The 24,509-nt window shown below is 47.0% G+C and overlaps 1 protein-coding gene across 1 annotated transcript; it reads right to left on the bottom strand.

The window, feature by feature from the left end:
• Positions 1-693: 693 nt before the first annotated feature.
• LOC131216457 (neuropeptide CCHamide-1 receptor-like) lies at positions 694-19,888 on the bottom strand. The gene is made up of 8 exons (XM_058210956.1): positions 19,500-19,888; positions 14,417-14,643; positions 14,217-14,332; positions 13,931-14,146; positions 12,110-12,213; positions 8,516-8,653; positions 8,060-8,188; positions 694-790 (listed from the first exon to the last, which is right to left on the bottom strand). The coding sequence occupies exons 1-8, from the start codon at positions 19,886-19,888 to the stop codon at positions 694-696; spliced, it is 1,416 nt and encodes a 471-aa protein (XP_058066939.1).
• Positions 19,889-24,509: the final 4,621 nt, after the last annotated feature.

The raw sequence follows: 24,509 nt of genomic DNA, 5'->3' as shown, positions 1-24,509 counted from the left end.
TGACAAATTGTGTTTCAGTTGAGGTTAAAGACTTGCCGACATCCGTTCCGCCAACGCCATACCCGGGATCATTTGAATGCCAGTGGTTTCCGTGGGGGAAATAAAAACCGGAAGCTAATTACGGAGCCGGAACGAGGTAAGGTCCAAGCAGAAAATGAAATTCCTAAAATAGAAATTAACAAACAAAATTAAGTACAAAACATAATAACATATATCAATATAAAAGTGTCGAGTTGCAAAGGATACGCCATTTTCTATCGGTTCGATAATTGAATTTACCCGTACAAGCTTTCGTTGCCGCACAAGAGACAGTAGAGCCCCTCAAAGTACCATTGGCCACCCTGTCCCTGGATCCTGACTCCTTTCAAATCAAACCCACCAAAAAGAAGGATTACGTTCGGCTCCACCGGGGGTTGCCGTCATAAATCAAACCTTGCTCATTTCGGTCAGTTGGCGCGCCCGGACAACCGACCCCTGGCAGGGCGATATCCGGAAGGCGACGGTTGCGGTCGGTGTAAGACGCTCGCAGGTGGAGCTGTTCTCCAGCCGTCCGGGTGGTTCGCGGAAACCGAGGTCCTCGGGCTCGGAGCCCACTAGCTGTTCGTTGCCGGGTGTGGTTTCTGCCAGCGCTAGCTTTGGGGCACTTTTGCGACGATTTCGGGTGCCGGCGGATGCTAGCTGGCGGCGTCGCTGTTACGACAGGCAAACCATCTCCTTCTCCGGACCGGTTCCGTCGGGTTTCGAGCCATTTCCGTTCGGTATCATCACGATCGTCGTCTCCTGGATGTTACTGGCGGCCAAAAAGAGAGAGAGAGAGAGAGAGAGAGAGAGTACGAAATTGACATTAGGAAACATTAAAGAGGAATCAATATTTTGAAGAAAACAATTCTAGACGCAAGTTGGGGCCCCGATTTAGGATGCAATGCGATAGCAGATTGGAATAAAAACATTGCCAACGCAGCAGCAGACGATTGGCTGACGGCCAACATAAGCGTCTCATCAGATTGTGGCGCAGTGAGCCGAAAGCTCACTTGTTACTCTGCCGGGTTGCTACCAGGACATCGCCAAACATCGTTATTCATGGAATTCGGCTATGGAATTTGTTTTGCGGGCTGCCACACGCACGGACACACACGCACCGGGTAAAGCCATTAATCTTGTACGTAACGATGTGGTTTCGCTGGAACTCGAGTTGCTCGAAGTTTTGAAGCCGGCGTCAGGTGCCGGGTTTCGGGCGGTTCGCAGATACTCAGAAGTGTTGTGTTCGGATGGAACACGGTTAGTCCCACGATTTTGCATTTGAAAGGATAATGACGGTCATTCTTGGTGAAAGACATAAATTAGCTGCTATATTTCGTTGCTTTCTGACTTTTATTGGGTGCAGATTCTGGACATTTCTTGATTATTTATTGGTGCAATTTTATGCAGATTAAAAAAATGGCAAATCAAACCATGAATTTGCAGCCTGTAAAGATTATTTCTTCCCCATACGGCCTGCCGATCTGCTTCGATTGCTTTCATGGAGCGTTTGTAGGCTCATTTGCTTAACACCGTGGAGTAACGTTTGAGTTCATTGATCCCCGTAACGGGGCGCAGAAAACAAGGGCCAATTTTTGCGCCCATTACTACCAATCATCACGAACCATTGACTGTCGAAATCGCCGACGGAAGGCTCAAATACCGCGAAAGGAGCAACGGGTGAGCAATTTGTTGTCTATTAAATCGATCAGCACACCAAATGAGCACTATCGGATGCCCCGTTCCGGGTGTCGTTAAATATCGATTCACTGAATCGTTTCATCCTTCCATGTGCGCCCGATCTGCTTCCGGTTCCGGCAGGGAGTCGGCGTGCCCCGGTGGCGTCACGATTTAACCATCATCAGCCGTACGCGAGGTTCGCCATCCATTAGCTTGCCAATGGAATGCTGGAACGTCGAATGCCGCGTCGTTTGTGGCGGAGATGGCGAACCTTCTGGTGGTGTTTAAGAAATAGCTGATAATGGTGCTCAATGTTGCTAAGCTAGTTACTCCCGGAAGGAACATCTTGTAAAGGATTTCAACGAAAGGTTCGCCATCACTGGCCCTGGAGGGCCACCAACGACACGGCAAGAAAGGGTGCAAAGGTTAGTTGGTTTATGATGCCGTTCCCCGACAGTGGCACTACGCACTACTGACGGCGAGGACATCAACGAGGCAGCAACGGGTGCGCCCGGGCGAACGTATTAAGCGTAAGGATCAACGTCGTTTGCCTAAATTTAATCAACCAAAGAGATTAGCGCACTACGGGTGCTTCCGCTTCCGCGTTTTTCCTGTCCACTGTGCTTTGTGTGGTTCGCCTGGGCGGCTGGGCATTGTGCTCTGGGAAAGGAAATTAATTTCCGCCATCCTTAAGCCAAATCCGCGCAAACCCAATTGGGTCGGCATCGGGTTGCGTTGAGGACCCATTGAGACAATGGGAAAAACGTGCCGGCAATCGGAAAGGCTGACCATCCGGAAGGTCGAAAGCTCAAAAGGAACAGGAGAACGGAACTTTGGAACGCCTTTTCCTAATTAGTGAGTGCTTCATTCAAAAATGTTTCGATGCGATCCAACTTTCGACGAGTTACTTCCACAAACCACATGCTTGCTAAATGTATAATAATATCCACAGAGTCACTAGAAGGGAGCTACAACGTGCAGTTTTGTACCCTTTTTTGAGCAGCAGATCGTGCGGTGTTCGTGCGGAAACGGGCTTGCATTTGAAAATAAACTTTACAAACTACGCCAAGTTCGCGTTGTTCCAAGGAACATTCATCTTATCAAAGTTTTCCAGGCGCACCTAGGGGCACGATGTCGTACAGTGGAAAGGTCAAAACATCGTCCGCCGGGACGCTACGTGCGGATGCGGATATTTATTCTCGTAATCCACCTGTGGAGAAGCGTAATCCTCGATAAGATGGTTTAGCTCCCTGGTTGATGGGAAGCTTGACAGCTTATCGAGCTTGTGGTCGCCTCGACCACGGTGCCCGGTTGCGGTTCCAAGCGAAACGAAGGTACGTGAGAAAACTAGCCCCGGGTCGTTGGAGTGTTTGAAGAGGTGGAACTTTAATTGAACTTTTTCACATCCTTCCTGATCCTTGACCCTAGGGGCTGAGTGACATTTCTATTCTCCGAGTTTCGCCCTATTATTGGCCAGACTTGTTTCTTTGGCTGAGCGGTGAACGGAACGGTGAAGCTGTCAACGAGAATCAAGCCTTGTAAAGATGCCAATGCTTGAGGGAAGGATTCCATTGCGAGTAGCAATCACTCAGCTTGTATAAGTTCATTGGTAATTGAATGCTGATCGATTACGATCGACCAAATTTTACTTAATGTTTTATTAGTTTGCCAGGCGAAGTGAAGCGGTGTGTTCTGTTGTGAATATTCGAATGAACACGGTTTAGCTACATAAAATAGCCAAACCACCATTTGTAGCCAATGCGTTATACATAGCACTATTAAGCTGATATTGAAAGGGCTTAGAATTTCATTAAATAATTAGCGGGGCGGGGTGACGTGATGCTGTTGACCGCACGCATGTTTGCCAGCATCGCGGAGATTGACACATAATCCATTGATATTATGCGTTTCAGCCAAAAACAGATTAAACATGGGGTGGTAGAGTTTAAATTTTAAAATCGATAATCTGCTGGGTTCCGCCGTTAAACGAACGGTTTTCAGCCTATCGATCGGTTGCCTGCAGGGTATTTTTAATGCGTTCCCGATATTGTTTCTATTGCTTTGACTACACCTTCGGTTGACAGCTGCCAGTCGACATTTGACCCATGGTTTCTATGGTGATGTGTTTTGTTAAAATCGAGCACCTCGCGTACGCCATTAACACGGGGCATGGGAAGAGGTGCGCTAGGGTAATTATACGCAATATTAGCAAACGACAGGACATGTCAGCATGTTGGAACGCTCAATGGGTGGCTGCGAAAAACGGAAAAAGTGGCAAGTCTTTGAACGTTGCCGCGCTCAAGGAAGTGGGGTTTTCACGCGGAAATAGCTTTTCATTCCTGAAACGTTTTTCACGCACCAAAATATCAAAGGACCCTTTGATGGCTATAGCTATTTTAATCAAAACATATACCAAGAATCGTTTAAATACTCCTGCGCGCCTTCTGTGAGCCCTTTTTTCGGGCGAGCCTGTATGTAATAAAAGCAAAAATGATGTGGATTGCGTTCCTTGAAGCGTTACCTGTTTGTGTGGGCCGTACTGAAGCAGTTCTACGACATCCCACCGACCATACACTCCGGGGGTAAGTATGTTCTCTTGATATTCTGTTAGGAAAAGCACCGGATGTGAAGCCAATCGAGTGAATGAACGATGTGTTATTCAATGCCCCACGTCGTCTCAAAACCGTTCAAACCGTTCTCGACAAAAATGTTTTTTAAACTAATGGAAAGATTGTACGTCACAGGGTGCTTGTCGTAAGGAAATGCTGGAGTGATTCGCGGCTTGCTGCGTTCCGTTGAAGTTTGACCAGGCCGTAAGTAAACATAGAATTTTCACATCCAAAGCCCCAGTGTGTTGATTCAGCCAGCGAGGACGAACCGATTTCAATTAATCGCTCTCACCCGGTGACATCATTAGGCAAACGGGGCGCTACGAAAATTCTCACTTCCCATCACCATGGCAGCACCGGCCAGAATACGACGACAGTCAACCACCAACAGGCACGACCCCAACGAAGGAGAGTGTGGTGATGCAATAAATAAAACAAATTTGCCAACGACCGACCGAGGCGAGGTATTGCTTGGTAAATCAAATTTTTCTATGTGTACCTTGCGCTCATTTCTTCTTGGGCTTTCCGCCTATACAGCATCGTCGACACCGGCGGTAGCAAATAGACGGCCACGGTGACGGGAACCTGTGACGCAATGCTCGTTGGGCCAAAAAACTCAACAATAAACCCTCAACCGCGTTACCGCGTGGCACTCAGCAACAGCAACAGGAGATTGGCGCCATTTTGTAGACCAATCGTTGAGTACGAAATTGAAATTTTACGTACCATCGAAAGTGCACTGAAACGAGAGAAAAGTACTCGACGTCGAAAGGCGGAGAGTTCTTCGTCATTAAGTTTGTTCGCTCGTTAGAAAGACAATGCCGCGCAAATAGGAAACTTTCCCAATATCGTGGTGTTGAGTTCTACTGTTAGCACCTCCCGAAGCCGCAGGGAAGCCTACTTCCTTCCGCGTGGAACGGGTAATGGTGTGCCGCTCTAATGAAGCAGGGTGCAGCTGATCGGTTCTGAGCCCGACCCGACGTCGTGTCATAGGCAAACAGAAACGGCGCGAATCGGTAAATCCATCGACGTCATTGCGGGCTGGGTGTGTTGGCTTCACCACCGCGAAGTAGCATCTGGCCGCGGAGTGGGATGTGAATTTCGCTGACAGGGTCATGACGGGCACTCACCCCCTGGCAATCATGCGAAAAACATGTGCACCGGGATTACGTCAGCGAAGATGGAAATGTATTAGCCATCGGGTTTGGTAATTCGTTCGATTCGGTGGCCCCAACCCGATCGATTGGAAGTGAGAGCGACGCGCTGGGGGGAGCTTACCACCTGGAAAGCCTTTTCGAGTGGCGCAGTCAGTCGCGGTTTTGTATTGTTGGAATTCCGTTCCGACGAACAAGCTGCGATTGGTGCTGACGGTGTCCTGACGTGGCTGGACGGGAGAGTTAACTAGAAATTGTTTGATTGATGTTGCCCGGGTGGGAAATGGACCATTGAGGTCCATGGTAATGATGGGTTGCATTCAGACTGCGGTTGCCAATTTTATGCTTGATGTCTGCGGTTTCTTTCAATAGGACAGTGGAAGGCGTTTGATCGTTACTTGCATTAGCAATAATTAGGTCCAACATACGTCCTATTGACGTTTATCTAAAAAACACGAGAAAAGATGGCGCTCTTTTCAACGGGGGTTCAACATAAGTGTAGATAAGCGACCGACGGCTAATGGAGTAATATTTTATTTGTCACAAAAATCACACGCCACCGGCTAACCGAATGTCGATCAAGGTCCTACTTTATCAGGGCGACACCATACCGGCGCCGGTCTTGCCTATGGTCGAGACTTCTTCCGGGACGTTGGTGAGGAGATGAAAAATGATTTCTCCTACCGTGTTTCCAGTTCCCCCGCGGGGGGTGCCAAGAAAAGGAGCGATGCACCATATGCGCAAGAAAGTGGTCCCCGTCTGGGCTCCGAACGTAATTTGTTTCTTGCACGTTTGATGTTGATGCCTCCATCCGGCCTCAGTAATGAATTACGGCACCATTCGTTGGCACCAGAAGGATATCGCTCATTTTGTCGCCCGGCCTTCACACCGGACAGTGGGCAAATGAAGCGAGAAAATGCTTACTCGGGACACAGGGTGTTACCAGTACGGGGTGACGGGGATGTCCTCGCGGACGAAAGGACTCTCGGTGCCAGGCGGTGCCAATGGGTAAGATTTCGTCGCTCGAGTAAATGATGCTGAGTGACTGTTTCATGTTCTTGTGTTCCTTTTTGCTGCCCGGCGTGGTGGCTCACGAAAAAGATCGTCATCAGAGCTCAACTCCATGCCACGGCCCGAGTCCAAGTTGAATGCCCGTTTGTTAATAGAAAAAGATGAAGTTATCCGACGAACCAAATCACACGCCGAAACCGAAAACCATCCATCATGGGACAGCCCCAAAACATGTCCATAATTGGATGCGGAGTCAGCGTCGAGCATATTGCTGAGTATTGTTTTGTGTCCCCACAGCGTCACCACAGAGTGGCCGGTTAGGATTACATCTTCCGTTCGGGATGATGGAGGCGCATGGTGGTCCGTGTGTGTGCCGCACGTAACGTTGTAACGTTGATGGGGACCAGCAAACTAAACTCTGATGCGGGCAACCAAACTCTCTAGGGAAGTTACCAGCATTAGGGCTATTATCGCTGGTTTACTAAATTTAAATCACCATAAGTTCCTCTTCCGGACGCAATTCATGAGTGATGGTCAAGCATACCACAAGTCGATTGCGATGGTCTTCATAAGAGCGGAGCTGCTCGGTCGTGGTTCGTAAGCCTGTTTTCTCGTTGGTAGGAAACACCACATGTTTGAACAAGCATGTCCTGGACCAAATTTGAGTTGTTTGAGTTTCAGTTCGCTCCCTCCCAGAGTGGTACCGGGAAACATATTTGAAAATTACTCGGAACATGACCCTTAGAACAGAGTCGAGCTTCCTCAATGTTTCAAGTGCTGATTCATAACCGTTTCCAGCCTGAAGAGCTCATCCAGAAAGCCAGTCCGGTAACGTTAACGTTGTAGCAGAGCCGGTCACTTCCTTCCGGAAAAAGGATGCTGCCTCAGTGGAAAGGATTGGCCTACTCTCGGAAAACAATTCAAAACGCATCCCGGTAAAGGTTTCGATATGCTTCGATGGACAGCAAAACAAACACGGAAGGCTTATCCTGGTGCCGGGTGGAGTTTTTGTGTTTGTTATAATTCCTCATCGTGTGCCACGCATGAGCGAAGTAGATAAGTTTCTCATTTGACGGCTTTTGGCGCCCCAGAAAACTTTTGCTTTTTGCAACAATGCTCGCAACAACCCTTGTGGTCCCGTCAGCCCCAGCTTAATTGTGCGCTGATTCATGGCTAAATAGTCATGCTCCGATTCTTTTGGGCCTTCAAAAATGATGAACGATGTGAAGGATCTCGGATGGCCCGTGATGGTAGGAGGTATGCCGTTAATCCTACTTTAAAATTTATCTAATGGCTTTCGGCTTGACGGACCCCCCCTAGGGTTTTGGAAAGATTTTTCTGAAATAGATTTCGTTTTTGTGCTTCTACAAATATTTGAGATTTGTTTTAATAAAGGAAAAGGTTTAGGTTTGCAAAACAAAACCATGGGCCAAAGTCCTTCAGACGGATTGTTATGAATTGGCCGGGATAAAAAAAGGATCGGTGGGTTTGAGTCCCGGGACCGGACCCGATGGTGTCAGATGGGCCAACCTCGGTCGGTTGTTCCCGGAAATGATTTAGTTTGCCACTCCCGGGCGCGGTACTCACATTCGTAGCGACTGCATCCGTTTGCTGGTGTACCGGCGGGACATGGTGCTGGTGAGGGACGTATCTCTCGGTGCCAGATTGTCCCCGTGCCGCCTCCGACTGCTGGAGGATCCTTCGCAGAGGAGATACCTAGAAGAGTAAGCAATAATAGAAAAAGGGGAAAAAAATATGAAGGACGTCAACGGCGTCGGCTAAAGCACAATCGAACCATAAGGGAGAACCGGACCGGAAACAACCATCATGGGGAGCAACAGTCCGCAAAAAACAAACGCACACATTCACGAGAGTGAGTTGATGGACACGCGGATAACACGGAGATAGGGAGAGAGAAACAGAGAGAGAGAGAGATCTGGGCACACTTAATTGGAGTCGCATGCGATGATGGATCGGGCGTTGAATCCGTTTTGGTTTGAAGCAGGCAGGCACAATGGTCTCGCATCCGGCGAGCTTACGTACCGATTGAAGTGTTTCCGGAAGGCACCACTGACACAGTACAGAGCCACAGGGTTGGCGCAGCTGTTGGCGAACGACAGGCAGAAGCCCACTATCCGCAGCACGTGCCAGAAGCCGTTGTAGTCCTCGTTGAAGTTCGGGCTGTTGGGGATGATGGGACGAGAAAAAAAACAGATTGGGAGTTATCTACGGACCCTTTAGACCCATGAGACTTTAGCAAAAAACGGAAGTAAATCATAATTTCTGATGAATTTCTTTGTTTGGTTTTGTTACTACATTATCCTTACAGCGATGGTTGAACTTTTATTTAAATAAATTTTATAATCTTTTTCTCTGGCGTCTCATTGAACTATGGAAAGTTTTGTTCAAAAACTTTTTAGGGCCATCCTCATACATTGAGATGCTACTGGATTAGGACACGAGCTCTGCAATCACTCGAAAAAATGTGACCTTCCTGGAAGTGTTTCATTCCAAATTTATGCTTCATGCCTTCTCGGAAAGGATTTCCATAGTTTGATGAAATGAACTCACACGAACTATGTTACAGCATCCGGAGAAAAAAGGAGTTATTTCTTTTACCTGAAGGGACCGATTGGTTGGGCTGTTTTTTCGCAAGAAAGGACAAATGAGCATGGCATCTGTTGCGTAACGTATTGCGCTTTGCAGACCACAGACCTGACTTGTGGTCGCCCCGAGGGAAATATATTTTAAGAGACAACTTTGAAACGAAACACCCTTTTTGGAAAACATGAATCGAATAAAAGAAAATGGTGCACATCCTTTGTTCATCTTAAAAAATACCTGTGGCCCTAGGAATTGATTTAAAAAAATTACTTTCTAATGACGTTTTGTTTTAAATTTCTTTTCTGAAATTTAATTATTACAATTGCATTCGGTGGGCGGAACATTAAAAAACAGTTTGTACCGTTAAAAACTGGCTGCAAAATGCCATTATTTATCCACGCGACTGAGATTCCCTGGAATGATCATTCAATTTCGGTCAGGAGGCACACGAAATGCAATCATTTCAAGAGGCCACACCAATAAACACCCGAGAGCAGCCCGTTGCAAATGGCCAGCATTAAGGTGATTATTACGGTTTATCATCCGTTCGTTCGCTCGCCGGCGTTCGGGAAACGAATTCGTTTAATGAAACATGATGAAATGGATGCAATTTGTGTAATAAATTTATCCCGAGCCCCCCGGCTGAGCCATTCACCGAAAAAACAAGTTGTTTACCTTCGATGCGGTTTCCATTTAAAAAAAATGTCCATTAATTCCCTTTCCGGAATGGGGCCGAACCGAGCCGAACATTTGTTTCGCCACAGCGCGCGTTCTGTGGTTTTTAAATTTTATGTAAACCGTCTTGGATTCTTTCTGGCCTCTCATGTTGCTCCATCATTAGGTCCATTTTTAGAAACAAAATGCCGCTAAGAGCTACCCCAAAGTCATTAGGCGAAATTTCACGAGCGAACAGCGCGCGAGATTTTTCCCAAACATCAGCACCGTCATCACCGTCACCGGAAGAGAAGGAAGAACATTAGGAAAACCGTATTGTAGAAAGGCCAGGCAAGTTCGTCGAAGTTGTCTGTCAAGAACAAAGGCTGAACGCACCCTTTTTGGGTTCCATAATCTTGGGGAACGCAAATTCGCAAATCACGTTGCTCTCAACGTCTTAACGTGCGCTCAACACATCCATCACACGTCTTAGCTGGAAGAAGATGGTGAAGATTGTTGGTCCTCCTCGATCTTAATTCAATGACTGTAGCCCTCAGCTGAAACATGATGGATGGTTGTCGAGGTTGGGCCCCCTCAGTTTTGACTCGACGGGACGCCATTTCGTAATGACGATTGCTGACCTTTTGAAATAATAATTAAGACGTTCTGTTTGGAGTTTTGGTATCTACATTTTACACTCTTTTTAATATTTGATGAGAAAAAATAAAAATTAGAACTAGGATACCATAAGTCGTCGGATGTTCAAGGACCTTCCCATTATCCTTCCAAAACGAGATTCATTAAATCGGTGCACTGTTTCACCCAAAACTTGGCAGTAAATTATGTACCAAAGCGAAAAAGTTTCTTCGTTGCACTTGATCTTCTGGCGATGAACTAATTGCACTCCGTCGAGCTGGAGCTTCATTAAATCGTGGCCCATTAGGCTGAAGGGCCAAACTTTTTCGTGTGAAACTTTGTTTCCAGATAAATTTCTCCCTTCCACGACGCTGTAATACGATTTGCCTGTGACCAGAAACCACCTTTGGGCGTTTAGTTGCAGGTTTGAGAAGCTCAAACCATCTTTCACCTGATTCTTCGAAGGATGTTCCTAATGCGGGCGATCGATGGGGAATACGAGACGTCCCAAATGTTCTGGTAAGGGAAGACCGCAAATCTCAGGAAGGTACGGAGCGAAACTAAAATTCAATTACACTCAAACCTAGCATTAGTTTGCAGAGCATTCGTCGTCGTCGAAGACGCACAGCGGGAAAGTATGCCGAACCTTGAAAACATGTTTTTAATTCAAGCTTCAGGCGTTACGCTCTCTACGAGGAGGTTTGTTTTCCTAATGCTCGGAGGAAAATTCTTCGCTAGATCCCACTTGAAATCCTTCTTAAAAGATGCAACAGCACCGGAAGTGCAAGCTCGAGAATTGTTTACTCTCGTGTTCGTGAGTTTGCAGTATTAAGTAGGTGAAGTACCTGCGAAAGACTGCTGCACCGTGGCCATGACCGGATTCTTTAACTCTCTCTCTCTCACTCAGGTTGCATTTTTCCGCGGAAATCGAGGAGCCAGAAAAAAGCCGTTCCAAATCCACAAAACCAGGCAAGCAAGCGTAACGGCGCTCGTAGCCGATGTCGATGGAAGCTAAAATGTTTGTCTTTGCTAAACACAAGGCCCACGGCACAAGGCGGTGAAGGAATTTGGAACGCTTTGGAAGAGATTGGAGACCGGGCCGAGACCGGTTTGACTGTACGCGGGACGCCGGGTTCGTGGTTTTTGTGGTGGTGCTCAGCTGCGAAACTTTCCCTTGTCCTGTTTCTTATGTCGCAAACATTGTTGGCCGCTGTACTGCTTCTCGGCAGCATAATTTGTAACTTTTTGTCCCGTTGCGGTATTTTGGTCGGGGAATTTACAACTTTCTTTTGGCTTCAGCAGGGAACTATGTGTTTTGGGGCAGAATAAATTCATAAGCAGAAACGAAGATGGTTGAAATCGTTGGACCATTCGGTTGTATTGCATTATTTGACTGGTTTACTTCAACAATGAACTTTTTACATTAGCCTCTTTTTATTAATTTGGGGATTGTTTTATTTTTATGAAAAACGATAAAAAGTTAGTGAAGCAGTTGTGAAATTTCAAAGCTTTCAAATACGTTGAAAGGGAATAAATTAAAACCATAATCTTTTGCGACCCTCTGGCACTCGCTGGAGCCAAAACGCGGTCTGCATCTTCTCGAGCCTCCCGAAAGGACTCGTACGATGCAATTTACATTTCCCCTTTTAGCGATTGGATAGTTAAGCAGATGGAAACTAAAGCCCCGCAACCCAAGCCAAACAAGGGTGAAGATAATCCGCACCCATGCCCGCCGGTACTTACTTGTAATAGAACCACAGCATAAACAGGTGCGATGGCAGGAAACAGATACCGAATATCACGACGAACGCCAGCACGGTGACGGCCACTTTCCGGCGGGCTTTAATCTTTGGACGTTTCCCGGCGTACAGTTTTCCAGATGGTGACGGGTCGTCGGATCCCATCGCATTCCGGAGAGTTCCACATTGTGCGAAGCGGCGATTTGAGATCGGGCGACGGAAAAACGGAAAGAAAAACAAAAGTCATGGGAAAAGCGTTAAAAAATACGCCCATGGTTCGCTGGCTGAGGCGTGGTGGAAAAACAAAAAATGACTCAACACAATTATTTATGTTGGCACGTTCGGTTGAAGCTGAAGCAGCGTGATTGTGTAGAGTCAACCGTCGAGTCTTCGGACCCCGATGTTCGGTCGCGTTTTTGTTCACAATCGATGCGATGCCGACCCGGACCGTAGTGTGCGTTTTCTTTGTTATCAACCAGCATAAGGAGCGCTCGGGAGCTTGGTTCTTATTTTAATCTTATTTTTACACGCAAAAAACACGGCGCAGAGCGCCACCGATCGGAAATGTCCGTAATAAAATAACAAATCGATAGCATGGAAATCATGATAAAACATAAGCCGTCTTAATTGAAACGATTTCGAGCCGATCGTCGTTGGCCACTCCAAACGGGGTTTTCTACCGGAGGTTGGGTTAAAGAAAAGAAAGCACCACTCAAATGCTTGCGGCACATAAAATCGCGATCGAAATGTTATCGCTTGGCGACACAAACAACTTTAGTGGATGGTACTTTTGAGAATCCATAATGCATAATGCCGCCAGACAGAAAGTGGCCCGGCACGCAGTGCTGGCGCGTGTGAGTCGACGAAAATAACCTCTACAGCTGGGTCGTCCATAAAAGTCATACGCTTCGCCGAGTTTATTGCACATTTTCAAAACGAAAGTATTGATCACAAGACACAACTCAAGACGGTGCTCGAGAACCTGGCAAGGTGTGGAAGCTTATCAACATAAGAAGTACTATATTCCCTGTCAATCGAAAATGTTTTCTGCTTTACACGATATCAAGATATGGTGTCCCTTAGAGCTGAACTTTGCCCATTCTGTACCAAAAAAAAAACATAAAGTTTGATTTTGTTTTATTAAATTACTATTAATTGGCAAACGTATAAAACATTCGCATGTCCTAGATCTTTCTTACGTCTATCGATTGCTAGGTGGTACAAAATAAACTCCGTAAAAGCCTATTTACGATATCTTCCGACCTTCGGTAAGAAACCAATCGGAAGCTAATAACGTTAACACAAAAATAATATAGATTCCCCCTTTGGCCGATGAATTTCACACTCTACGCACGCTTGCTTCCGTTTCCGGAAAAAACTCATTTCCGTTCAATCTCGGCTTTTATCGATTGATCCATTGCACCCTGCCAAAGTGCTTGAAACTGCAAGGCCTGCTTTGCTTTGCGGTAAGACTACGGTCCGTTTCCATGCATATTCATCAGCTGAGTGGATGCAAAGTTCGTTACTAGGTGCCAACGGAGCCTACTGTCTGGTCTGCTGATGGCATGATACACGATGACGTATTATACCGTTGGCGATGGAAAGAACGGAAGCCACATCCACGCCCATGCGACCGTTCCACCGCACTATAGGGAAAGAAAAGCCGACTTCCTTTCAATTACACGAAGTAATGTTCGTTTTTCGCTCTATGAAAACCCAGGAGCTTTTGCCTGATTCTGATATGGAAGGTGTGTTGGGATTAGTTTCACAGCAGTCGGCCACTTCCGTTCCCCGTATTCAGTTCACAAAAACAGACGAAACTTACCTGCCGAACGGTGCCCTGCATCTCGCCCGGGACGTGCTTGGCGCTGTGGATCAGATGCCTGGCGATGAGCGCGTAGAAGATGCCGATGATGAACAGGGGCACCGCGTAGTAGACGAGAAACTTGCCCAACACCATACCGCGGGCATACTCGGGTCCCCACTCGTCCGGAAACGGATAGCAGAAGTAGAACGACACATCTTTGTTGACGATGACCGTCTGGAGAACGCAGAGATATCGAAGATAAGGACCCGAGGTTCCTTTCAAGGGATTTTCGCACGGCCTTTACCTTAATATGAGAGCCAACGATGGCCGGTATCGCGAAAGCGATGGCCATCAACCAGATCAGGATCGCCGTAGCAATGGTCAACCGTGTGGCTCGCCGTCCGCCACCTAGAAAAGGATCTAGCACCATGACCATTTGCTCCTTCTTGACTTTTTGCTTTTCCAAACTCTTCAAAAAAAAAAACTTCTCCCACCGGAACTTACCGTGGGCGTGAAACTTCCGGAGTGGGTCGACGATGGCGAAGAACCGATCACCGGAAAGGGCGACTAGCGTGAACACGGACACGCCGATCGACACGTCCTTGATGAACTCGGACGACGTGCAGAGCAGGCTGCCCCAGGGCCACGAGTCGACGGTGTAGATGATGGACGTAAACGGTACGGTCGTCACGATCAGTAGCAGGTCGGCCAGCGCCAGCGACAGGATGTATCTGCAAAACAAGAACGGAGAGCGACCGGAAAAGGAAGTTAATTAATTTACAACGTGCTCCTGTTGTGTTTGGTTAGCATCGGGTGCAATTGCACTTTAGAGAAGCATCCTCCGTTTTTTGTTGCACACCAACTGCAAGAAGGGCTACCAATAAAACATGTACGCAAATAAGAAAGGACACGTGCTAGAGCTATCCGGTGGCCGCCGTGCGGTCCGGGGCGTGCACTGTTCCGGTTCACGTTTCACTACTATAAATGTAAATTATAGTCGCCGGCGAGCTGATAATTGATTAAATTACGTGCGAATGACGCCGGGACCGGAACCGAGACGCGTGTACGAGGCACTCGAAGGGCAAACCAGGTTGAACTAGTGGAGCCGTGCATACAAATGGAAGGCCACAAACCACGAAAGACGATTGAATTGGTAGAATTCAATTTGAACCGTAGATTGGACAAGCTGAAGATTACCAAACCAATTTGGCCGATAGAAGATGGTTGGCAGGATTGGTAATATGAATTAGGATTTGATTTCCTCGAATACCATTAAACCAAACTGTTGAATGGTTCGCCTGACGCATACTGCTTCCGATAACATCGTACGCTCTTCTTGAATTTATTTACACTCAAGTCTCGAAAATATAGAAGTATAATCAAGAATAATTTTTTAAATCAACAGTTCAGAAATTAGTTCCCAACCGGACCGGATGGAATTTCAATCAAGAGTCGCCCAGGACGAGCAATGACAGCCCGGTTGGATCGTGTTTGCGAAAATGCTGGAAAGAAATGCATTCGCCCACGATATAACGCCCGAACGCGAAAGGTCCCAGGACCGGTGGGTAATCGGTGCTCCGTGTCCGGGTCCAAGCACTGCACATCCGGACCCGGGGTGTTTGCTGTGCACACAATCTAAATGGACAAATGCTGTTGTCCAGTGTCCGTTAATCTTATCAACGGCAGCAGCGTAAAACTGTAAAACATCGCACAGAACAGAACAGAACAGAGAGAGTGAGAGAGAGAGAAAAAAGAGTGGCCCATAGAAAACCCAATCATCTCGCCAACTTTAACGCCTGTTTACGTGTGCCCAGGAGCCGGGAAATGATGAAAAGGGCACGGGTAGGGCTTTCGCCCGGGTGCCACCGAGAAGGCGCCTTCGTGGAACCCGGGAGCTGGAGCTGGATGTAAACCCGGAAAAGATCGTAAATTGCATTTATGGTGCTTGTTTATTCGACACGCCAGCTCTAATGGAACGAGGTGTAAACTAAGTTGTGGTCTAAGTCCACAACACATTAATTCCGATTGCGGAACCCGGCGGCCCATCCGCCCGCCCGGTGACTCGTCAGATCCATGTTCCTGGTGCACCAGCTTGGGCTAGCAATTTTCTTCCATGGAGCTTTCGTTTCACATTTAGCAAACTGTTCCGCTCGGCGAAAAGAAAGTACGGGAATTGAATGCAATTTTCTTGGCTCAGAGTTCTTAGAGTTTTTCTTGGCGCTTGTTTTGGGCTTGCAACACTTTATCCCGCTGAGGCTTTTTTCGAAGCCCCTCAAGTTGTCTAATAATTGGTTCCAGTTCCTAGATGTAACCACTTGCTCCAGCAAGATCGCTGAGCCACCGTATGGTTGGTTTCGCTCTTAAATCTAAGACCAAATTATGGGAAGTTCGACAAGTGTGTACGCCCTGTGTACGCGTCTTACTACTCTTCCGGGCTTATGTCGCAACCGGTGAACACGAAAGTTTCCTGCGCAAACACATCCGGATCCGGAAACACCCGTTCCCTGCGAGGGGAACTCCGACAACTCTTCAGGCGAGACGAGAAAAGAATCCAACATAAATGGGCTTTGGCGCGATGAAGGCGAGAACGGCTGTTTGTGGATAATGAAATATTCGCTTCGACCTCGGACGGGCTTCGGTGTGATTGCGGTGTAGGGCAAAAACTTCGAGAACTATTTACGGCAGACCTATGGACCTGGAGCTGGACCTGGACTGATTGAATGTCCGAGCCCGAGTCGAAGGAAGTGACTTCTTTAGTGCCTTTCTCGGTACGGTCTGTGTTCAAACAATCGGAATCAATTTACTTTTCGCTTTACGGGTGGGTTACAGCGGAACGACGGTTGGAGAAGTTGAGTCAATTTATGGCACTTAAAGGGCTTGCGAGTGGGAATTGTCGTGTTCTCATACGATTGGCAAAAGTTCTCCAGATTGGCTTAACTTATTTTCTGGACTAAGAGAGAGAGGCGAAACATTCTTGGAAATGGAAAAAAAATAACATCATGCTTAACTTGATGCAGCAATAGATAATTTAATATCAACCGCAATGATAGTAAACTAAGTAATTGTATATTTTGCAAACAATGTTTGCAGCTTTTAACAAATCCCAACTTTTGTATACTCAATTATTGAAGAAGGTTCATTATTGCTCGCGGCTAGTGAAAAGCTGCGAAACGGTGGAAAAGTAATCTTCAAAGTCCGACGTAAGCCCCACCGCAGAATGACCACAATCACCAGGAATGGCCATTTCACGTAGACACGCCTGGTAAAATGAGCAAACACAGCCAAGCGACATTTGTTTTATTTAATGTACTCCAACCGCTCCCCGAGCGTGCCTTCTTGCCACGAACAAGCCGTGAAACGGTGACCAACGTAATCCGAAGATATGGAAACCACGAGACGCCGTTGATTTATCGTGCCGCTCCTGTAGCGGGAACTTCCCAAAAGCTGTGTCACAAAAGCTACGAGAAAAATTCGGCCAAACATCCGGTTCGCTTGTGGGTACTTGTTTCCTGTGTTCGCGCAAATCACCCCCAAAAGAGGCCACATTCCGCAGCGGGCACGGCACCGGCAAGCGAAAGTTGATATTTATAGGCATCATTGACCTGTCAGAAAGTTTAACATGACGCCCTCCGTTGGCCGCGAGCTACCGGGCGTTCTTGGTGAGCGTGGTGAAAAATTCTTAAGCCCGACGGGGTGGGCGGATAACGAAGTTGAAGGTGCTTCAGTTGAAGGCCGGAAATATATGCACCCAAAGGATGTCTGATGTCGGATCAGATTTATTCGTTCGATTCGTCCTATCGCTAGGAATGCTGGTCTCCGTTTCGGGAAATCCTAGAATCGACGGCAAATCAGAACGCTCCGTCCAAGAATGTGCCCCCGAGTGCACGGTGGATTAAGGGCGCAGGGCCTTGAGCCAGGAATACTCCAACCAGAGCGCCTTCGAGCCGTATCGTCGGCCAAGTCATGAATGGGCGATCAGCGGAATGGAAAATCGATTTCTTCTCGGAAGCAAGGTGAACGTCAAAATACAGGAATACTGAGGGAAGAAGAATTTCGCGTAATTCGTAAAAGTTGCGCTAAAGTATGCTGCCTTATCAGCTATGCTGACTATGTTTTCGTGCCAAATAGTTTTGGAACAGAATCTCGACTGCTAAAGGTGAGGCGATTTGCTTTTTATACAACTTATGTTAAATGTTTCAAATTTACATTGCTCTAGAGAGGTGGCTGCTGGATAAAACCAATAATAAAGTTGTGGTTTAGATTTAAAGTTCCATGCATTATTTTTAAGTTATAAAATCAAACTTCCTTGTTCTAGGCTGAATCAGCTAAAACTGAAAAACTTGTAAATTTTATCTACGCTCTCATTCTTTATAACTTTAAGTTTAGCTACGTTTTATGTCTGAGAAAAGTGATAGTAAATATTCATACAGAATCGTACGTGAATCCGTTGATGTTAAAGATATGCTTAAAGTGAGTAACATCTCGCCCTAGGTGTTTGAAGGTTTGTGCGACGTGCGAACGTGCGAACCGGTCTAGACACCTGCCCTACATCATTTATGAATCCTTGGACAGAAGTTTCATTGACATTTTGTATCGCCTTTGGAAGCATGGTTGATGGAATGCTGCCAACAATTTGCTGCTCGGAGGCGTTCTAAGTTTATAACAATCACTAGGATGACGCCTCTGGACGGTAATTCGATCAGCTCATTCCAAAAGAATCACGTGGATGAACGCTTCTGGGAAAAGGACATCTCATCGGTAGCTCTTAATTGTGCCCGAAGTTCGAAAATTCTTAAATTGTACGGAATTTCTAGAACCTGTGAAACACTTACCTGGCCAGATCGTATTTTGGATTAGGAGAATTCGAACTAAAATAGACAGAACCCGCGTAGGCGCGCGTAGGAGAGGCAATTACTTTACTAATGTCCGGCTCTAAACCGGCCCTTAAGTTACCTGGATTTCCTTTTCTCCTTTTCTTACTTCAGCCTCGTGCCTTGAGTGAAGCTGTCGCTATTAATTGACACACGCCTGCCGGAAGTTCTTTGTTTCGAATTCAATTCAAAGTGAATCCGAGACGGTCATTTATCATCATGCCTGCTGAAGCTCTCAATCAATCAAATTAAAGCTCACCTCCGAAATTTTCATCTCCTCGTTGACGGGAAGCGTCAACGTGTTGATAGAACGTAATCATCTACCAAACATTAGCGAGCTCCCAGACTACTAGGACCGGCAAGGACTTATCCAGGTGGAAATTCGTCTACGAAAACTCGAAACATCTCAGCAAACACTGGACGAGGTGACGGCAATGAAAATAGTTGATGCATAAAATGGTGACCGTTCGGAGAGGTTAAAGTTAGTTCGCAGCCGACGGGCCGGCGTTCGAGCGAGAGTCCTTCACTTTAGTCCGACCGCTACTTAATTACGGGCCACCTGCGGAGCCTGACCTGACCGAAAGCCAACCCGCGACGGTTAACCCAACACAATCGAGAGTCAACAACCGTGACGCTCGATGGTGCTGCAGCAATCCGTGGCTGAGTCGTTAATTAAATTCAAACAGCCAGAAACTAGGGGAGACCACGAAACTCACGTGTTGGGGACGTTACGCATCGCCCGGTGGCGCAAGAAGACGATGATGAGGGTCCCGTTGCCGAGCACGCCGACGATGAAGATGGCGGCGAACAGAATGGGCACGATGTACGTTTCCGGTCGGAGCTCGTACGGGGTGTACGGTGTCTCGGTGGCCCCGGCCGTCGTGTTCCAGGCGGCGGCGGATCGGTTCGGGTTCAGCAGGGCCTGCAGCAACTCGAACTCGCTGTCGATCGGCACGGCGAACAGCGACGAGTGCGGCAGTGGTGGTGCGTGCGGGTTGTATGACGTCTCCTCGTACATGATGCTGCCGAAGACATCGGAGCCTTCCGGCATCCCGACCGGCTCGGTTCCGTTGCTCAGCGGGTAATCCTCCATCATGGGTGCCATTGCGCCCGGTGCAAGCATGCTGCCGTCTGAGATGTGGGTGGCTGAGTGAGGTGCGGGTGTGTGCGGTTTGATTAGCTGTCAAACTTCACGCGAACCTTCAACCGCGGAGCCAACATAGGACGACGCCAAAGGCTTGCGGGTCGCACAAGTGGATCACGCGGCACCAGGAATGTGACTTCCGAGGATCAGGATAACGGTATGTAGTGAAGTTGTTGGAGGATGCTTGCATAGGCGTGAGGGTCTGTGAAGAAAGTAAAAGGAATCTACGTTCAGTGTTGGAAATAAGTGGAAAAGAAAGAGAGAGAGCGCAATATGCAGCGAAATCGACAGGACTGCCTTTACGTCCCGATATCCCGATACTGTGGGGTCGTCTGATTGAAGCTCGAGTTGATTAAAACCTCGATACGACAAACGAGAAACTCATAGCCTCGTGCTGAACCGCACTAAGAACGAGTTAATGGTTTATATATGGCACACGTTTTGCAATTTCACGCCATCGACCCGCTTTCCACCATAATCAATTAGCTTCCGGAAGGAAGAAACCCACCGAGCGCCAGAATGTAGCAAGCAGCTCAAAGTGCTAATGTTGACTTTATTTCATTAATGGTAGAAAGCGCCACCCACGTAAGTTACCGTTTAGTGCATGATGCTGGAAAATCAATGTTTTGCTAAGCTTATCGAGCTACAGTACGATGCACAAAGTTAAATTTAAACATGCAAGGCAAAATGGGGAGTTTAGATCCCCGAACATATGACGTCTCAAGTCGGCCACGTTAACGCTACCGGATGAATGAGGTAAACGGTGCTCGGTTTATACGTATCATCTATCTGGTTGGTGAACATAATACAAACATTGCCAGATCTGACTCATATTTATGTTGATGAAGCATATTTATTGCCCAACAGTTAAGTGACTTAACTATGAGTGGCATGTATTGTGGCACAAATTTAAGATGAACGTTCAGCATTAATTCAAAGATGCTTCGAATACGATGCTAGTGTTTTTTCGGTGAATTATTGACAATCAAATTTAAAACTAAACACATTTATCGTTAAAAAATTGACAAACTAATGTGCTTAAAAATGTACGCTTATAAAAGTACAAAAATAATTTTTTTTTAGTTTCCAAAATTTATATGAAACATTCAATTCAAAATAAATAAAAGTGTAGAAGAAAATTACTCGACCGTTTGAGCGGCTTCAACAATTTTGAACATATTTATCAACTGCACAAATAACTGATTCACTAAATGGATTTGAAGAACAGGGCGATCTGCTCGAGGGCGTAGCTCGATCGTGCCGTAGACGTTCTGTGTCACCCATTTTATGCGATAATCAATTTCGGAAAACAAAACCCTTCCTTGTGGCTGAAAAAATGACGCTCGTTTCGACAACGAGCCTCGTAAAGCCTCGGTTGCCGGTTACAGTCCTTTACGGGTTCACAAACGAGTGTTGCCATTTAGCTGATCGTTGATCGCCGTCGCCGGCTTCGGGTGTCTAAGAAGTTTGCTGTGAAAGCACCCCATAAATTACTCTGGCCGGCCTCTTTTTTGGGCCCGGCCAGGCCCCCGGGGGTAAAACCGGTACAAAACATAACTTATGGCTTTTCTTTGCAATCGTTCGCGAACTTATTGCGCCGGCCAGACGCGAAAATGGGAAAACTATTTATCAACGAACAGAACAATGGCAACGGGTGCCTCGCTGAACCCAAGGAGGGGCCGTTTGCTTGATTGACGCTTCGGGTGACGGCCGGAGCTCCTTATCGCTTCTTCCGGTGGTATAACCACAGCTCCAACGAGAAGAAGTAAATAAACTGCGTGATTGTTGCTGGTCCGTGGCACGAACGCTAGAGCTTCTTCGGCTAGCTTGACTGACCGTACGAAAGGTGAAAGACGAAGATAGTTTCGGTTGATGAGCGCACGAGTTTAACGAAGCTTTTTTACGATCACACTCCGTTGATGCTACTCACGAGACGTTCGTGATGCGAAATTCAATCGAAGGTCTTGCTTGTGTCTTTTGTGTTTTTCTTCATTAAAGAGCTTGGAGCTTCTTCCACCAAAAGGAGCACAACTTGTGGAGAGGAAAACTCGGTCCCGCGGGTCCGACAGGACGATGAACTACACGACACTGCGCACCGGAGAACCGGTACGGGCCATTTTTAATTACCTTTTCACGATTTTACTACCCCATTGGGAAGCTCGGCGCAAGCTTCAAGAGCGTCCAACCGGGTAAGCCGGTTTTATGGCTGCAATAAGTGAAACGAGCCAGAAAGCGCCACCGTCAACGACGACGGACGTGAGACTCGTCAACTTTAGGGCGCCACTTTGTTTTTGTTTGATGGTGGCTTTCGACTTTCGTACCCCCTGAACCTAAAAGGCAAAATACACTTCCGGGTTGCATTCCCGGTGGACAGCTTCTGGGTGAAAGCGTCAAAAACGGTCCTTAAACGTGTCCCTCGAGAGTGGACGCTTCGTCGAAATTTAACTCAATTGTAGCACACGGCGGTCCCACAGGGGGGTCGTCCGCTGCACCACTAAAGTGACAATCATGTTTCACACTTTATGGTTTCCCGGTACCCGTTGAGTGGTTCGGCTGCATAAGGCTTACGGGTTCGGGTGGTCAAGGCTATTTGGTGGACTTTTTTGGGGTTGGCCCGTATTTTGGCCTCATTTATTAAATTTAAGTATTTATTTGCTTTTTTGTGACGTTTTTGGGGTGACCAAATAAAGTTTGATAAAAGAAAATGTCGCCACTTGATGGACTACGGCTCATAGCAAGGTTGTTCCAGGCTTTAACACGTTTAAATTTTTGTATCGTTAATTTTCTAAAGGGTTTTGCTGGCCTCATCGCCTCTAGCGAATCGCTGACCTTATCGTTGGTCTTACGCTTTCACCGAAACATTGTCACTCAATTTTGGGCTCTTGGTACGGCTCACTTAAACGCCCAGAGAGCGGCCAGAAGTCTGCAGATGAAATTCGAACAAGATAATTACCATCTTGGAGGGCACATCCCACCAGCCGGTCGGTGCGAACGTGAAACATTCAGATGGTTATCCCTAAACCATCGTTATTTTTGGTCGGGCACGGTTCGAACGGAATGCTCTCCTGCCGGAGGTGACAGAATCCCTGCACACCAAGCCACTGGACCGTAGGAAATCTCAGCTATTTGGTCATTAATTTTAGGTACTCGTTCATCACATCTCGGGCCATTCACCGCAGCATCGCGTCCACCTCGGGCTCCCGAGACGGATCCACTGTCTAACGTGAAAATGGAAATTATGTGTTCTTCTCGCCCATAGGCTCACGTGTCCAGATTTCCGCTTGAACCACTCCACAGAACGTGACGTTTATCAGACTGGCGGAAACTGGCAGATTAATTTTGCTGACTTGCACTGAAGCGAAACAAAGCACCACTCGAGTACCGATTATGATGAAGTATGGCCTCTGAGAGTGGGCAGACAAGCGTACCATTTCCATTTTGGACAGCAATTGCTGGGGAAACAAGTGTTTAATGTCACCATTACTGTGTCGTGTTACATTTGGGAAGACAGTTTCTCTAATTAATGTTCCTTCGTGACTCCGACAAGTATTCTGTTGCGGTCCCTTTAAAGAAACGCTGATCAATTAGCGAGAAAAAGCCTAGGGGAACCCTAATCATTCCAAAAATTGCTCTCCAAAATTAGGCATCCTGCACCGACACGATCGATCGGATGGGAAATTGATGAACAGAAGGATAGTGTTACATTATACACTTACACTTTTGCACTCACAGCAGAGCGTAAACGGAAGGTCGTAATTTATCATTTCCACCCCGGGCGACATTCGGGTGAGAGGCCGGTGATCGTTTGTCAAATATTTGCACACATTAATTTCGTTGACAAGCACCGTCCCTCCATTGGGCTAGACGAGCCGGTAAACGATCGGTCATCAAAATGCCATTACGTTCCGACGGGCGGAGGACACACTGGCACCACATGTTGAGCTGCTGGCGGCTGGTGAGTCCTTTCGAAAATTATACATTTTTCGACACACCAATGATCCGCACCAATAGCGAAACGAGTCAATAAAATAATTGTTAACAACACATTTAAGCAATAGAGCCTTGTCGTAGAGAGCAATGAATGATGTTTATTACATTGCAGGAGCATATCTCTTAATCAAGGCGTAAATTAATGTCTCCGTAAACGCGGCATAAGAACGCAAGGAGAGTTTATTATTACCGTTTTCTTATGGTGGCTCTGTTTGCTCATAATTTCCATCATAATCGATCGCGTGTGTAGCATAATATCACTATCACGAGCAAAAAGTACTATTTTCAAACAAGTGGCCCATCACGGCCACATTACGGGCAACCAGGTGCCATAAGTTCTAATCAACCTCATAGGGGCAATAAATGCGGTGATCAAGCATTCTCTCCGTTCTTTCCGGATGCACTGGAAAAGACATGTTAATTGCCGCCTTAATCGTAAATCAAACACTGCACGGACACTGAGCCTACCTGGTACGATCCTGGTCAATACTGCAGCAGAACCACCGTTGCGTGCAAACTTTGCCGCGAGCTTCCCGATTGCCTTTAGAAACTCGCAAGGGAATCAGGTGTACTCTGCTCAAACCCTCGGCCC

Source organism: Anopheles bellator, chromosome 1 (genome assembly GCF_943735745.2).
Source record: "Anopheles bellator chromosome 1, idAnoBellAS_SP24_06.2, whole genome shotgun sequence".
Classification (NCBI taxonomy): domain Eukaryota; kingdom Metazoa; phylum Arthropoda; class Insecta; order Diptera; family Culicidae; genus Anopheles; species Anopheles bellator.
The sequence above is the reverse complement of the archived record's forward strand: the minus strand, read 5'-3'. Positions and strand labels throughout refer to the sequence as shown.